Source organism: Staurois parvus, unplaced genomic scaffold, assembly GCF_062004578.1.
Source record: "Staurois parvus isolate SC_StPar_1 unplaced genomic scaffold, SC_StPar_1.0 ptg001270l, whole genome shotgun sequence".
In the NCBI taxonomy this organism is placed as follows: Eukaryota; Metazoa; Chordata; class Amphibia; order Anura; family Ranidae; genus Staurois; species Staurois parvus.
In genome coordinates, this window is record NW_028319066.1 from 2,224,238 (window position 1) to 2,239,807 (window position 15,570).

The 15,570-nt window shown below is 44.4% G+C and overlaps 1 protein-coding gene across 6 annotated transcripts in view; it reads left to right on the forward strand.

The window, feature by feature from the left end:
- LRRC7 (leucine rich repeat containing 7) overlaps window positions 1-15,570 on the forward strand; it is a 508,212-nt gene that overhangs the window by 291,981 nt on the left and 200,661 nt on the right. For all 6 annotated transcript variants that reach the window (XM_089660766.1, XM_089660763.1, XM_089660761.1 and 3 more), the window contains one exon: window positions 8,224-8,302. In XM_089660766.1, the coding sequence (XP_089516892.1) occupies window positions 8,224-8,302 (79 nt within the window). The remainder of the gene's footprint in view (window positions 1-8,223; window positions 8,303-15,570) is intronic.

Here is a 15,570-nt window from a genome sequence, read left to right on the forward strand (position 1 = left end):
TACTTTCTTCATAAACACTTCTCCATAGATCACCACACTAGCTCAAGGAAAGAGAAACAACCCTCATTGCACAATATTGGCTAAGTGTCAAGGTCCTACCTTTTCCCAGAGGTTATGTTACTCCATGTGCTGGCATCCATCTTGGATTTCTGCTGAGCATGGTGGGAATCCTTTATGCCTTCAGGTCTCTGAGGTCCATCCCCCAGAGGGGTGTGGCTGATGACATATAAGCCTGTGGTCCGCACATGCTCTTTGCACTTGTGTCTTTGTGTCGCTATTACTCTGTTCTGACTCTCGTGACGCTCCTGGAATCTGACTCGGCTTGTGACTCAGTTATTCTTTGTGTTCTCCTTTGATCTGACCCTCTGTTGCTGAACCCGGCTCGTGACCTGTGATTCTCGTCTGCTGTACTGTACCGTTTTGTCCCGTTGTTGTCGACGCGGCCTGCCTGACTACTCTATTGTCTTTTCCACCAGCTACACGCCATTGGCGGCGGCCATTACCACAACTGAGGTGTCTCGGGGGCCACAACCTGGTTCCTGGCTGCATCAAGTCCATCCCCACCATCAGGGGCCCTGGTGAAGGGCAGTCTGGGACTTAGACTCCGCACCCTGAGGGACTTCGGTCTGTGGGTGGTGGTTGTTGTCAGCCAGTGCGTTACATTGTTTAGGCCTGCCTGTCCCTTCCTCAGCTCCTGCCCTGACACTAAGACAGCAGCGGGAGCCATTGACTCCTGCTGCTGTCAGTCACAGCCAGTGAGGAGAGAGAGGGGGTGGGGCTCTGTGTGTGAATGGATAGGCAGCGCAGTGGCTCAGGAATGAGCCTGCTTGGGTGCCCCATAACAAGCTGCTTGCTTTGGGGGCACTTGGCAGGAGGGAGGGGCCAAGAGCACTGGCAGGGGACACGAGAAGAGGAGGATCCAGGCTGCTCTGTGTAAAACCATTACACAGAGCAGGTAAGTATAACTTGTTTGTTTCGATATCACTTTAATGCCATCAAAAATGACCTTTCCTTTTCAATCTTCAGTGCTGTAATTTTTTGTAAAAAACAATTAAATGTCAACATGGAGGTGTTCTGTACACAGTTAGTATACAGAACTCCCCCAGAAATTTAATGTCCTGCTTGTGTGATTGGCTCACTGATTTTCCCAGAAGTCTGCACTAAGATAATAGTTAGATTTTAAGCATCTCCTGCAACAAAAATGTCATTTTTGGTGAGATGCTCCCAAAGGCGTAATCACTTCTAAAAGGATGTAGATCCTGCCACTTTCTTCATTAGAGCCCTGCAAGTGCATCAGCTGATTAATAATGAAAATGTCACTCCCATAGAGAATCAGTACCTAAAAGACATAGAAGAACAAACAGCTATTCCTTCAGAGCAGATCCAGGTAGGACTGCAAAGTTTTTAAAAAATCTTTTCTCTACAAAAGTAGAGGTACCTTTTAAGTATGTTTTAAGTCAAAGTTGCTCTCAGCCTCCTCCAAATCTTCAAATCTTGCTGCTGACTTCCTGTTAGAGGGTGTGTATGTTCATTCTCCATGGTCCACTGTATGTAGGAATGCAGCCACCCTCTCTTGCTTGCTCCTGAGATCGACTATGGACTATCTGGGATTGATTAGGGATCCACGATACCGGTACTGGTATTGGTGCCAATACTGTGTATTTTCACGAGTACTCGTAAAAATGCATCCCATACCAGAATACGATACATTGCGCTGTGATTTGCTTCAGTACAAATTGCACCACGAAGATTAGCATGCAATTTCAACAGGAATGTGATTCCTGTCCAAATCGCATTGGTTTCCCCACTGCTCCTGTGTGAACCCAAACTTGTCATAGCCTGAGCTCACACAGGAGTGGTGCTGAAAACCTCCCTGCAGGCATCCCATGCTGAACGGAGAGAGGGTGCATGGGTAGAATACTATGGAAGCAGGGTTCATATTCTCAGTTGTAGGAGAGGAGAGAAAGTCACTTCACAGGTCTGGGGATTTGAAATCTCCACCACTTTCTCTCCTCTCCTTGCAGGGATGACAGTTTGGGCTAGAGGACTTCCAATTGGTCAGTATCTTCACAAGGATGGTGCTGACCAATCAGATGCCCTCTGACCCGTACTGTTATCCCTGCAAGGAGAGAGGAGAGAGCCATTTCACAGGTCTGGGGATTTGAAATCTCCACCACTTCCTCTGCTCTCCTTGCAGGGTTGACAGTTCGGGCTAGAGGGCTTTTGATTGGTCAACACCGTCACATGGACGGTGCTGACCAATCAGATGCCGTCTAGCTTGTACTATCATCGCTGCAAGGAGAGGAAAGAAAGTGGTGGGAATTTCAAATTCCCAGACCTGTAAAGCGGCTTTCTCTCCTCTCCTTGCAGGGATAACAGTACGGGCCAGACGGCATCTGACTGGTCAGCACTGTCCTTGTGATGGCATCTGATTGGTCAGCACCGTCCTTGTGATGGCATCTGATTGGTCAGCACCGTCCTTGTGACGGCATCTGATTGGTCAGCACCGTCCTTGTGACGGCATCTGATTGGTCAGCACCGTCCTTGTGACGGCATCTGATTGGTCAGCACCGTCCTTATGACGGTGCTGACCAATCGAAGGCCCTCTAGCCTGAGCTGTCATCCCTGCAAGGAGAGGAGAGGAAGCTGTGGGGATTTCAAATCCCTGCTGCTTTCTCTCCTCTCCTACCACTGAGAATATGGACCATCTGCCTCCGCAATGTACATCCCCACAGGCCCACTATCCCATTCTCCACTGCAGGAAACCTCCCTGCACCGCTCCTATGTGAACTCAGGATATGACAAGCCTGGGTTCACACAGGAGCAGTGGGAAAACCGCATGCAATTTGGACAAAAATCGCATTCCTGTTGCGGTGCAATTTGTGTCCACACATTTTGTATGGACATGCTGCAAAGTGTCGGTAATCAACAAGTACTTGACTGAAAGTATCGGTACTTGTACTCGCCAATAAAATAAGGGTATTGGTGCATCCCTAGGATTTATAGTGTGCAGAGAGCAGGGTACAACTAGCGTGCACTGCTCATTCCAAACAAACAGAAGTGAGAGGGCAAAAAAGTGGTTCGGGAGCTGACAGAGGATAATACAAGTCAAAAAACACAGTACGAAACAGGTTAATGAAAAATAGATTGCAGGGTCATTAGGTAGTGGATGTGTATAGATTATCTTTGGAGACAAAAGATATTGTTTATTGTCACTTTAAGGATTGGTAAGCCGCAGTATATTGCATTTTTGGTTTTAATACGCTTTATGAGCTCCAGTGTTTTATGAGTACAACGCGTAACACACACATCGTTCCTTCGGAAGTATAATGGTCTAGTACTAATAGCTGGGATAATGAATTGATCCACATATAATTTAGCTGCGGATTTAATCTTAGCTTTGATTGGACATCCGGAGTCGGCAGTCCGAAGGGAAGATATTTATTCTCGGAATCGCATCGAGATCGCCTCCGCCACATCACAGCCTTAACGATTAAAGGGGACGTTGACGGAGTGCGGTAGTATGGCTGTGTCACAAAAATGAATGAATCTGTCCCTCTGTTCTTCCCTGCTCAGCCTCATTTCTTCTTCGCTGTGAGTCGCCACCATCTACATTTTAATGCGGCTATTTTTAGACGGCGATCAATCCTAACAAAATACTTGTGAAGTCGAAGGGTTTTAGGTTATCCGAGTTCACTGCGGCTGCACATTCATGGATCCTTCCAGCTTGGCAAGATATCTCTGCACCTGAGAATAGAGTGACCTGTTCCAGGAGCCTAACTGTGAATCATGGGGATCCATAGCCAAATGTTGATGGTTAACTCTCTCAGTAGCAGCTGGCAATGTCATCTGTGACAATAGGTGTCATTGAGCTTAACATAAAGTATTGCTAAATCAAAGACAGGCAGCAGGAGATCTGTCAGTAGGGCCGCCATTAGAAAACGTGCCCCACCCCCGACTGACAGTACATGGCTTTTAAATACCTTGTTGCCAGCCACCACTCCTAGCAATTGAATAAAAGTTCTCCAGGACCCATCAGTTCAGCATGTAACGGGGATAAAAAGAAAACTATTTACGCATTTTCGGGACTAGGCGCATTTAACCCCTTGGCGCCAACACCTCCCGGCCCTTTAAGGGTTTCAGAAGCCAGGAGGCAGGGCGGGGTTTTAGGGTCATGTGACTGCCGTGATTCACAGTCATGGCGGTCACATGATCGGGAAAGGTCACGATCGAAAGAGGAGATCAGGACCTTTCCGTGAGTACCGGACATGTGTGCTGGGAGCGCACAGGGCACGCGCTCTCAGCACATATGTTTTTCTAAATTGCATGCAAATGTACGGCCGCTCGGCATCAAGGCCCAGACACCGGGAGGCCACCCATTTGCATGCGGCCAGTGCCAAGAGGTTAAGCTGTTCAAAATTAATCGAAATTCAGCCGGTTCAGCAGGGACTGGCTGAATTTCGATCTATGTATGGGCACTGTGGTTGTACAGACGTTGATCTGCTGAATCCACCCTGTTGGATTTTCCCTACCTAATCAGAGCCACAGGCTTTAGCTGGCAGCACTGATCAATGTATTCTGGTGGTGGGGAAGTCTTCCCATTGTCAGAATAAAATAGCTGAGCAGGGTGGATTCCCCCATCCACCTCGAATATGTGGATGGGGAAATCAGGTCAGTTTTTTTTGTCCAACCCACTGGTTGAACAAAGAAAAAAACAACTAATGTATGGGCCACTTACTTCTCTATTCCGTGACTCCCAACAATTAATGTTATGGACTGCCTCAATGGATTAATATAGAAGAAGAGCCTGGAACTTGAATGTAATTGTTGGGAGGATTACTCCACCTGCTTCCAAAAATGAGTAAATAGTTTCCTCTCTGTCACCAGCCCTTACTGCTGAACTGATGGGGCCCGGGGAACTTTTATTTAATCGCTGGGAGATGCAGCCCATGGGATTACTCTGCATGCACCCAATAGTATTTAAAGAGTCCCCTCTGTGATGGGGCCTGGGCCCAGTACAGGAGGGCCTACTCTACCACCTTGTCTGTTAGCATGTTCAGTACACTATTATGAACAAGTATTAATAATATTAATCATATTGATATAAAGTTTCGTTATCCTTATTAACGTTCCTAATGGGTCCCCCTCTCATCCGTGGCCCCATAGTGGTCACTGTATTGTTACGCCTCTGATCTGTTCCTCTCAGTTGTGTGCTTTTATAAAGTTAATAGTGGTGGTCTTTTTAAAGTGCACCTAAACAGGGGGTCTCCAGACTTTCTCAACAAAGGGCCAGTTTACTGTTCTTTGGACTTGGGGGGGATGGGGTGAAGTCAGTAGGAGTAGAAACCATGTCTAATCTCTAGTTAGTAGGAGGAAACGTGCCCCATCATTGGTATTAGTGGGAAAAACAGTGATCCATTTTTGATATCAGTGGGAGGAACAGTGCCCCATTGTTGGTGTCAGTGACAGGAATAGTGCCATATCATTGATATTAGGGGAGGAATAGTACTTCATTGGTATTAGCAGGAGGACAATGCTCCACCATTGGTATTAGTGGAAGAAATAGTTCCCCATCATTGGTATTAGTGGGAAGAATAGTGCTCCATCATTGGTATTAGTGGGAGAAACAGTGCCCTATTGTTGGTGTCAGTGGGAGGAATAGTGCCCCATTGTTGGTGTCAGTGGAAGACATAGTGGTCCATTGTTGGTGTCAGTGGAAGGAATAGTGCCCCATTGTGGTCTCTTTCCGGGGTGTGGCTGTCTGTCTCTTATCACCCTAGTTTTTTTTCCTTGATGCTCAATTTTTGAAAAATGGCTGCGTACATAGGTGATGGGTTGTGCCTCTTAGGCCCTCTCTGCTGCTCTTCGTAAATAATTTTCAATAGTCTGAAAATTTTGGTAGTAAACTATGTATATATTGTATATATTCTGGACATGGATGTACATTCCTTTTTGTTTTCTGTTGTATGACCATACTATGGCTATGTTTTTTACTTTTGTATAAAATTATGTTGCTTGATTCTTTTCAATAAAAGATCAATAGTGCCCCATTGTTGGTGTCAGTGGAAGAAATAGTGCTCCAATGTTGGTGTCAGTGGGAGGAATGATGCCTCATTGTTGGTGGCAGTGGAAGGATTAGTGCCTTATATCCCTGGAAGGAAAACTGCTGGATAAAGGCAAGCAAAGGGCCACAAACTACACTATAATGGCAAAAGTATTGGGATGCCTGCCTTTACACACACATGAACTTTTTTGGCATCCCAGTCTTAGTCTGTAGGGTTCAATATTGACTTGGCCCCGCCCTTTGCAGCTATAACAGCTTCAATCTTTCTAGGAAGGCTGTCCACAAGGTTTAAGAGGGTGTCTATGGAAAGGTTTGACCATTCTTCCAGAAGCACATTTGTGAGGTCAGGCACTGATGTTGGACGAGAAGGCCCGGATCACAGTGTCCACTCTAAATCATCCCAAAGGTGTTCTATTGGGTTGACGTCAGGACTCTGTGCAGGCCAGTCAAGTTCCCCCACCCCAAACTCGCTCATCCGTGTCTTTATGGACCTTGCTTTGTGCACTGGTGCGCAGTCATGTTGGAACAGGCAGGAGCCATCCCCAAACTCTTCCCACAAAGTTGGGAGCATGAAATTGTCCAAAATGTCTTGGTATGCTGAAGCCTTAATAGTTCCCTTCACTGGAACTAGGGGGCCAAGCCCAACCCCTGAAAAACAACCCCTCACCATAATCCCCCCTCCACCAAACTTTACACTTGGCACAATGCAGTCAGGCAAGTACCGTTCTCCTGGCAACCACCAAACCCAGACATGTCCATTGGATTGCCACGCAGAGAAGCATGATTGATCACTCCAGAGAACACGTCTCCACTGCTCCAGAGTCCATGACGTTTGGAGGTCTTTAGCTATTTATTTATTATTTGTTTATTTCAGGTACTTATATAGCGCCGTCAATTGACACAGCGCTTTACATATATATTGTACATTCACATCAGTCCTTAACCCTCAAGGGGCGTACAATCTAAGGTCCCTAACTCACATTCATATACATACACATACTAGGGTCAATTTGGACAGGAGCCAATTCACCTAACAGCATATCTTTGGAGTGTGGTAGGAAACCGGAGTACCTGGAGGAAACCCACGCAGGTACAGGGAGAACATGCAAACTCCAGGCAGGTGGTAGAGTGGCTGGGATTCGAACCAATGACCCTAGTACTGCCAGGCGGAAGTGCTAACCATTTAGCCACTGTGCTGCCGCTATTGACTCTGTAGACAGTTGGCAGCTTCTGCGCACTGTGCGCATCAGCATGTACTGACACCTCGCTCTCATTTTACATGGCCTGATGTTGTTCCCAGTTACTTCCACTGTGGTATAATCCCACTTACAGTTGAGCGTGGAATATTTAGTAGCCAGGAAATGTCATGGATGGACTTATTGCACAGGTGGCAACCTATCACGGTACCACGCTTGGAGTGACTGAGCTCCTGAGAGCGACCCATTCTTTCACAAATGTTTGTAGAAGCAGTCTGCATGCCTAGGTGCTTGATTTTATACACCTGTGGCCATGGAGGGGATTGGAACACCTGAATCCAATGATTTGCAAGGGGGTCCCAATACTTTTGGCAATATAGCGTATATTGTGATATATTGCAGCTTACCAGACTGTAAATGTGGGGCTGCATTCGTTTTTTTTTTTCTGGCTTCTTTTCCTTTTATTTCATCAGGTGATCCTGCAAATAACACACTTCCTTCCTAGGAGTGACAACGCTAACTCGGTGCACTGTATCTATGGAGGAGCAGATTTGACGCCCTAGACTGCTTTCCTGGATTTGACTACTAACACCTCCTCCTCTCCCCATTTGCATTACATAGAAATATGGGGTTCTGTAGTTCACAAACGATAGCTGGGAAAAGCTTATAACATTGTACAGTTTAGTGCTCAGGAATTTACAAGTCCCCTTAAATTCTGGCAAGATCAATAGGTATTTTATGTACTATTTATGCAAAAAGTATATGTACATTATTCATTTGAAAACATAAATCTAAAGCAGTCACTACATCTAGGGACCGGTAAACTGCAATATATTTTATTTTTGTTCTTGGGTTTAGTGATCCTTTAACTCTGCAAAATGTGTTTTTAAAGAAAATTTTACGATGGTTGTTGTTTTACTACGATATTATATGACTAATCTATAATATTGATTTTTTTTCTAGGTATACAAGAATTTCCTGACAATATAAAATGCTGTAAATGTTTAACAATAGTTGAAGCCAGTGTCAATCCCATATCAAAGTAAGTGATTTGCATTAAAAAAAATTATATCAGTAGAACGATCTGTTTTATTTTGTGTTTATGTGCAAAGTAAAATTGTTATACTATGAAGTTTATGTTAAAGTGAACCTATGTTGCAAGGAAAAGCAAAAGGACCACTTTAGGTTTGACCTCCCAGCAGCATATTCTCACCCTCCTTTTACTCACCAGCCATGGACCATGGAGCCATTGACCTCCATAAGGTTTTGCCCTCTTTGTGACCAGGACATTGTTTGCTATTCAGCACTTCACTACTTTAACTGGCAATTGCGCAGCCATGCAACACTGTAGCCAAATTAAATTTACATAATTTCCTTCGCACAAAGAGAGCTTTCATTTGGTGGTATTTGATCACCACTGGGTTTTTTTATTTTTATGTATATGTAGTGCTGCCCTCTTGAGGGCCTCTGAGTTTTGGATCCCCTTAAGCTCTGCACAGCCAGGCAACATGCATTTTCCACTCTTGCATCCACAGTCAGTAAGCAGTCCATGAGCTTTGTTTTTGTTAATTTATTAGGGGTTAACAACTTGGATGGGGTCTATGGGTATATGGGATGCCCAATAGAGCTGAAACAACTTAGAGGACAACTTCTAAGGTACAAAAATTTAGCAAAAAGTACTATTGAATAGATCCTGGACTCTCTACTCCTTCAGGAGCGGCTCTTGTCTTTTGAAGAAATCTTCACAGTCTTTACTAGAAACACTTGGTCCCCTTAAATTAACCTCTTGAGACCCCAGATGAAAATCTCCTCATCCACCTGACTGTCATGAGAGCATCTTAAGGCAAGGGATTCTAAGATACACAAAGAATGCAGTCCAAGGGAGAACTAGTTGGGTATTGCACCCTCTTCCTTGTAGGCCCAGGGGTTGTTGAAGTACTCACATTGTCCTGTTCCTGTAGCTGTAAAGGTGAAGCTGCTTTCAGGCCTTATGCTGAGTTGGCTCTTCCCCTGCTGACAGGTTGTCCCTCCTTTGTAGACTGTGGAACAGTGGCGGTCCCTCTTTCCAGTTCCCAGCCTGTAGGTAGACCCCCTCTTATGAGGCCCCTTCCCAGGCTCCACACCAGCAGCACTTCCTCACTCCATCTTCAACCCGACTCCCCTGCTGGCCAGGCTCTGTTATATTTAAGGGCTGACCTAGCTGCCACTCCAGGCCTCCCGCCTGGGGATTGACCAGGCTCCCCTAAGTATGCAGATCTGCCCCTCTGTCAAGGTCCTACCTTTTCCCAGAGGTTATGTTACTCCATGTGCTGGCATCCATCTTGGATTTCTGCTGAGCATGGTGGGAATCTTTTATGCCTTCAGGTCTCTGAGGTCCATCCCCCAGAGGGGTGTGGCTGAGTACATATAAGCCTGTGATCCGCACATGCTCTTTGCACTTGTGTCTTGTGTCTTTGTCTTGCTACAGCTCTGTGTATATGCTCATGACTCTTCTGGTATTTGACTCGGCTTGTGACTAAGACCATTCTCTGTGTTTTCCTTCGATCTGACCTTCCGTTGCTGAACCCGGCCCGTGACCTGTTATTCTCTGTCTACTGTTCTGTACCATTTTGTCCTGTTGTTGTCGACCCGGCTTGCCTGACTACGCTATTGTCATTCTCACCAGCTACACGCCATTGGCGGCGGCCATTACCGCAGCCGGGGTGTCTCGGGGGCCGCGACCTGGTTCCTGGCTGCGTCAAGTCCATCCCCACCATCAGGGGCTCTGGTGAAGGGCAGCCTGGGACTTAGACTCCGCGCCCTGAGGGACTTCGGTCTGTTGGTGGTGGTTGTCGTCAGCCAGTGCGTTACCCTGCCACTAGGCCTACCTGTCCGTTCCACAGCCCCGCCCTGACACCCTCCTCCTTCCTACTTGCTTCTAGAAACTTTTCCACGTTTATACAACAGTGGGAAGTATCAGAGAACTGGCCTGTAGAGCCCTCCAGTCTTAACTTTAAGTAACCTTGCTGACTCACTCCCAGGCTGACTCATACCCAGGCTTCTAGCAAGCCTCTAACTATGCACACAAAAAAACTACTACTTACATTAGAGGGCATTACGTATAAACAAAAAAGACCAAACATTTTGAAAAAAAAAAAAACTAATTTTATGTTTTCTGTTATAAAACATACCCAGTAAAAAAATCTAATTTCTTAATAAGTTTAGGCCACACATTCAACTGGACTTGTTCTGTAATGTTGAAGCTGTTTCATAGGTGTGGTTACCAAGGCTTTTGTTAAAACATTCACAAGGTCAAGCAAAAGTATAGGAGAGAAAGAGAAAACATGTGAGTAATATAGTCAACCTGTATTCAGCTGGAGTGTCAGAAAACTCAGAAGGATCTTTGACAAACATCCCAACCCTCTGTCATTCTAACCCAGCAATACACTGAGACTGAAGCTTGTACATCTAAAGGACCCAACACCCAAACTCAAGTGAAGTAACTTGGTACAGTATATGAAATAGAATGTAATGAGGAATGGAAAGACCTGTGCGTTGGGGAGATGAAATGACCTCTCAATAGATGACTGGCCCAACATAGGAGAGCAAATTCTACAGATGAGGATATTTTCCTACACCTTAGGGATAAGGGACATCCTTTCAAGGACAGTGAAGTGCACATTTTGGACAGAGAAGACATTTGGTTCACAAGTGGTGCAAAAGTGGTCATCTAATTTAAACTGGAACAACCATCCCTAAGCAAGAGTGGTGGCCTTTGACACCAACATATAATGCAGTTTTAACATCTCTTTTCATTCAGTAAATCAAAGGATCGAGACCTTTGCAGACTTCCTAACACCAAGGATGGGAATATGTAACTAGAACATGGTTGTTCTGCAAATTTCACACCTCCTGTTCCTGGACAATAGCATCCGTCTTGGCACATTCCATGGTGATTGGATTAAGGAGTCACTGCTACCTTTTTGGATATAAATGCTGGGGTATGTTCCTGGCACTCGTTAGAACTGAAGAAGTGGCTTTGATTAACTACAAAATGTCTTCAACATTACAAAACATCTTCTACAATACCATCCACCTTTCCATGGTGATTGGATCAAGGTGTCAGGGCTACCTGTGTGGATAAAAATGCTGGGACATTTTCCTGACACTCAGAGCTTAAGAGGAGGATTGGAAGAGCTTAAAAAATGTCTTCAATATTACAGAACAAGTTCAGTTAAATACTACTAGACATACCATGACCTGGATTAATGAGAACCTTTACAGACATGCAGATATATGGACCCAAAGCATGGGATTAGAAAGTAGTGGATCCACAAATTTCAAATCCACCATCCTGTTTTTTGACAATCAACATCTGCCTTGACACATTCCATGATGATTGAATTAAGGTGTTTGTGCTAGCTGTGTAGATGTGAATGCTGTGCTTTTCTCCTGACACTCATTAGAGCTGAAGAAGTGGCTTAGCTAAGCTAGGGCACTTTTTAAACATTATAGAACATCCTGTTCTTCACCAAAGAAAGCATTTCCATGATAGTTTTGGTTCTACATGGTTGATGTCAAGTTGAATAACACATTCTGGCTAATATTCACTGACAGCATCCAATAGCTAAGGTAGTCACAAAACCAGAAAATGGTGTGATACTTCTCCAGTGGATTGTCCATGATGAGAAGAGCAGAGACCAGAAATGTGTGGAAAACATAACTGCTAGGGTTTCCAAAAGATAAGAAACCACAGAATGGTTGACGACACTGAAGCATCATTGATAAATTAAAAACACCTGTAGGACACCGTTTCGCACAACCATGTCACACAATGGGAGACCTCAATGTTTTAGTTCTGAAAGGAAAATTCAAATCCATTCAGGAAAGAAAAACTTTTGAACTAAGAATGATAATTCCATTTGACACAAGAGATAACGGCCTCAACTTGGACATGGGATTCCTCAATCATTATCTGACAGTTTTATGACTATTAGCTGAAGCTTGACTCCCTCTGTGTGAGTGTAATATCCCCCCCCCCCCTCGCTTTTGCTGTATCTTACCTGTAGCCTTTTTTTTTTTTCATCCCTTCTAACATTCTGCTTAAACTTTGTGATTTGTAATAGTACTGCTTGGACTTTGAAGAAGGGGACATACCCCGAAAGCTTGCCCTCAAAATTGTATGTTAGTGCAAATAAAAAAAGTATCACGGACAGTACTCAATTGTTTCTGTACTTTAAATTTCAAGGAATTTCTTCCTTTTAGTCCAATGGTCTCCAAACTGCAGCCCACGGCCCAAATGTGACCCTTTGCATGGCTTTATCTGGCCCTTAGGGGTACTGTTCTTTCTGCTGATGTGAGGCACCAATCTTCCCACTATCACCAACGACCAATCAGTGCTAATTTTGACATTAAATTTTAATTAAATTTTAGTCATAGTCTTTTGACTGAAATGCTATTTTAGTTTTAGTCGTATGTTAGTCATCTGGATTGTTTTAGTTTTAGTCTTATTTTAGTCAACTAAAATCTCCAGTGCATTTTAGTCAACTAAGGTCTCCAGAACATTTTAGTCGACTAAAATCTAATGGGTTTAGTTAAATTGTAATACATTATTTAAGCATTTCTCTAGAATTTCTAAACTCATTATTTACTCCTGGAGTTAAAATCTAATAGCATGTTATTATTTGTGGTATTAAGGTTTGAAGCTTGTCCTCAAAATTGTATGTTAGTGCAAATAAAAAAAGTATCACGGACAGTACTCAAACATTCACTACAGACACAGATTTAGGCTGCAGGTGAGAATAGGGAAGTAAATGGGAGTGAGGCTGTGCACAGGGCAGGGTAAATTATACTTTGGGGATGGGGACGTGACCTGCAAGTAGGGATGGGGAAGTGAATGGGAGTGAGGTAGTGCACAGGGCAGAGAACTGGACAGTCTGGGAAGTTTGTTATTTTACACAGTGCTAAGCACTGTTACATTGCTGGGAGGGGAAACACTCACGATGTCCCATCCAGACAGACACGAATCCGATGGAGGAGCTCCTCTTCTGTGGTTTGCAGGGCATTGTTCCAGAACTCTCAGGCAGCAGGTAGACAGATGGAGCATGCGTCTCTTAGCCAATAGTTTGCCGATAGAGTCAGGGGGCTGCGACTTTAACAGACAGGTGGGGCTCCGAGGAAAGTGGAAGTTCAGGTGGGTAAACGCTCCTCCCTCACATTTTCATTCCGTTTTCATTTGGTGGCAAAAACTGTATGTAATTTTTCACCATCGTTTTCATCAATTGATGAAAACTGAATTGATTTTCATTTAATTTTTGTCACTGAAAGCATGCAGCTAATGAAAATTATGACAAAAATATTTTTGTCAATGAAATTAACGCTGACACCAATGATGGGGCAATATTCCTCTCACTGACCCCAGTGATGGGGCACTACTCCTCTCACTGACACCAACGATGGGACACTATTCCTCTCACTGACACCAATAATAGGAAACTATTCCTGTCACTTACCCCAATGATGGGGCACTATTCCTCCCACTGATACCAATGATGGGGCACTATTCCTCCCACTAATACCAATGATGGGGCACTATTCCGCCCACTAATACCAGTGATGGAGCACTGTTCCTACCACTAATACCAGTGAAGGAGCACTGTTCCTCCCAATAATACCAGTGATGGAGCACTGTTCCTACCACTAATACCAGTGATGGAGCACTGTTCCTTCCGCTAATACCAGTGATGGAGCACTGTTCCTACCACTAATACCTGTGAAGGAGCACTCTTCCAGTGATGATGCATAATTTCTTCCACTTATACCAATGTTACAGAGTTACATAGTCTGGCTGGAAAAAGACATCATCTAGCTCAACCAATAAATGATGAGGCACTATTCCTTCCATTGACACCAACAATGGGGCACTATTCCTCCCACTAATACCAGTGATGGAGCACTATTCTTCCAACTTATACCAGTGATGGAGCACTGTTCCTTCCTCTAATACCAGTGATAGAGCACTGTTCCTTCCTCTAATACCAGTGATGGAGCACTGTTCCTTCCACTAATACCAGTGATGGAGCACTGTTCCTTCCGCTAATACCAGTGATGAAGCACTGTTCCTACCACTAATACCTGTGAAGGAGCACTGTTCCAGTGATGAGGCATAATTTCTCCCACTTATACCAATGTTACAGAGTTACATAGTCTGGCTGGAAAAAGACATCATCTAGTTCAACCAATAAATGATGAGGCACTATTCCTTCCATTGACACCAACAATGGAGCACTATTCCTTCCGCTAATACCAGTGATGGAGCACTGTTCCTTCCGCTAATACCAGTGATGGAGCACTGTTCCTCCAACTAATACCAGTCATGGAGCACTGTTCCTCCAACTAATACCAGTGATGGAGCACTGTTCCTTCTGCTAATACCAGTGATGGAGCACTGTTCCTCCAACTAATACCAGTGATGGAGCACTGTTCCTTCCGCTAATACCAGTGATGGAGCACTGTTCCATCCACTAATACCAGTGATAGAGCACTGTTCCTCCAACTAATACTAGTGATAGAGCACTGTTCCTTCCATGCATTAGAGGCTGCATCAAGTGAGATTGAGCCCGACCCATTTCCCAGCTGGAAGACATCCAGCATCCTCTAGCCTTTTCCTCCCCAGCCTGGCCCACCTCTTTCATTTAAAGATTTGCGTACTGTCTATCACAGAGGCTCATCATCACATGTGGGTGATACCTAGAACAGTCTGTATGCAAATACATTTTGCTTAGGAACAACCACTCCTCCAGACTGATATCCACTCATCAAGATATTAATATATTTGCATAATTCCTCCCAAGAGTCAGCCCACAGGGGGTGGAGGGATCTTGAGAGGAGCTTCTGTGGCAGTATGTTGTTTTTAAGAAGCACCTCCAACCAGGCATGATCTGCCTGCATTGCATAGAGAAACGCAGAGACCTTTTTATGGCATAACTGAGTCTAAAATAAGGTATGTAATGAATATAGAAAACATTTTAAAAAAAATGTCATTACCATCTTGATGAGGGAGAGGAGGAGGAACCAGGGAAGGCATAATATAAGCAGATTAAACTTCAGTTTTACCCGCTGGAGGTCTGTTATTTTTTTCAATCCATCTTTATAAGCCAGGTAGCCAATATAAAAACAATTTATTGTCCCTGAGACAAGCTATTTATGAAGCAGGCTCCTATGTTAACCTCACAGATAAATAGCGGAATCTTTAATATGAGCTATTTTTATCCAGCGCAGCCTGACAGGGTAATATAGACTAGATTGATGTCGCTCTTGGAAGGTGCGGGC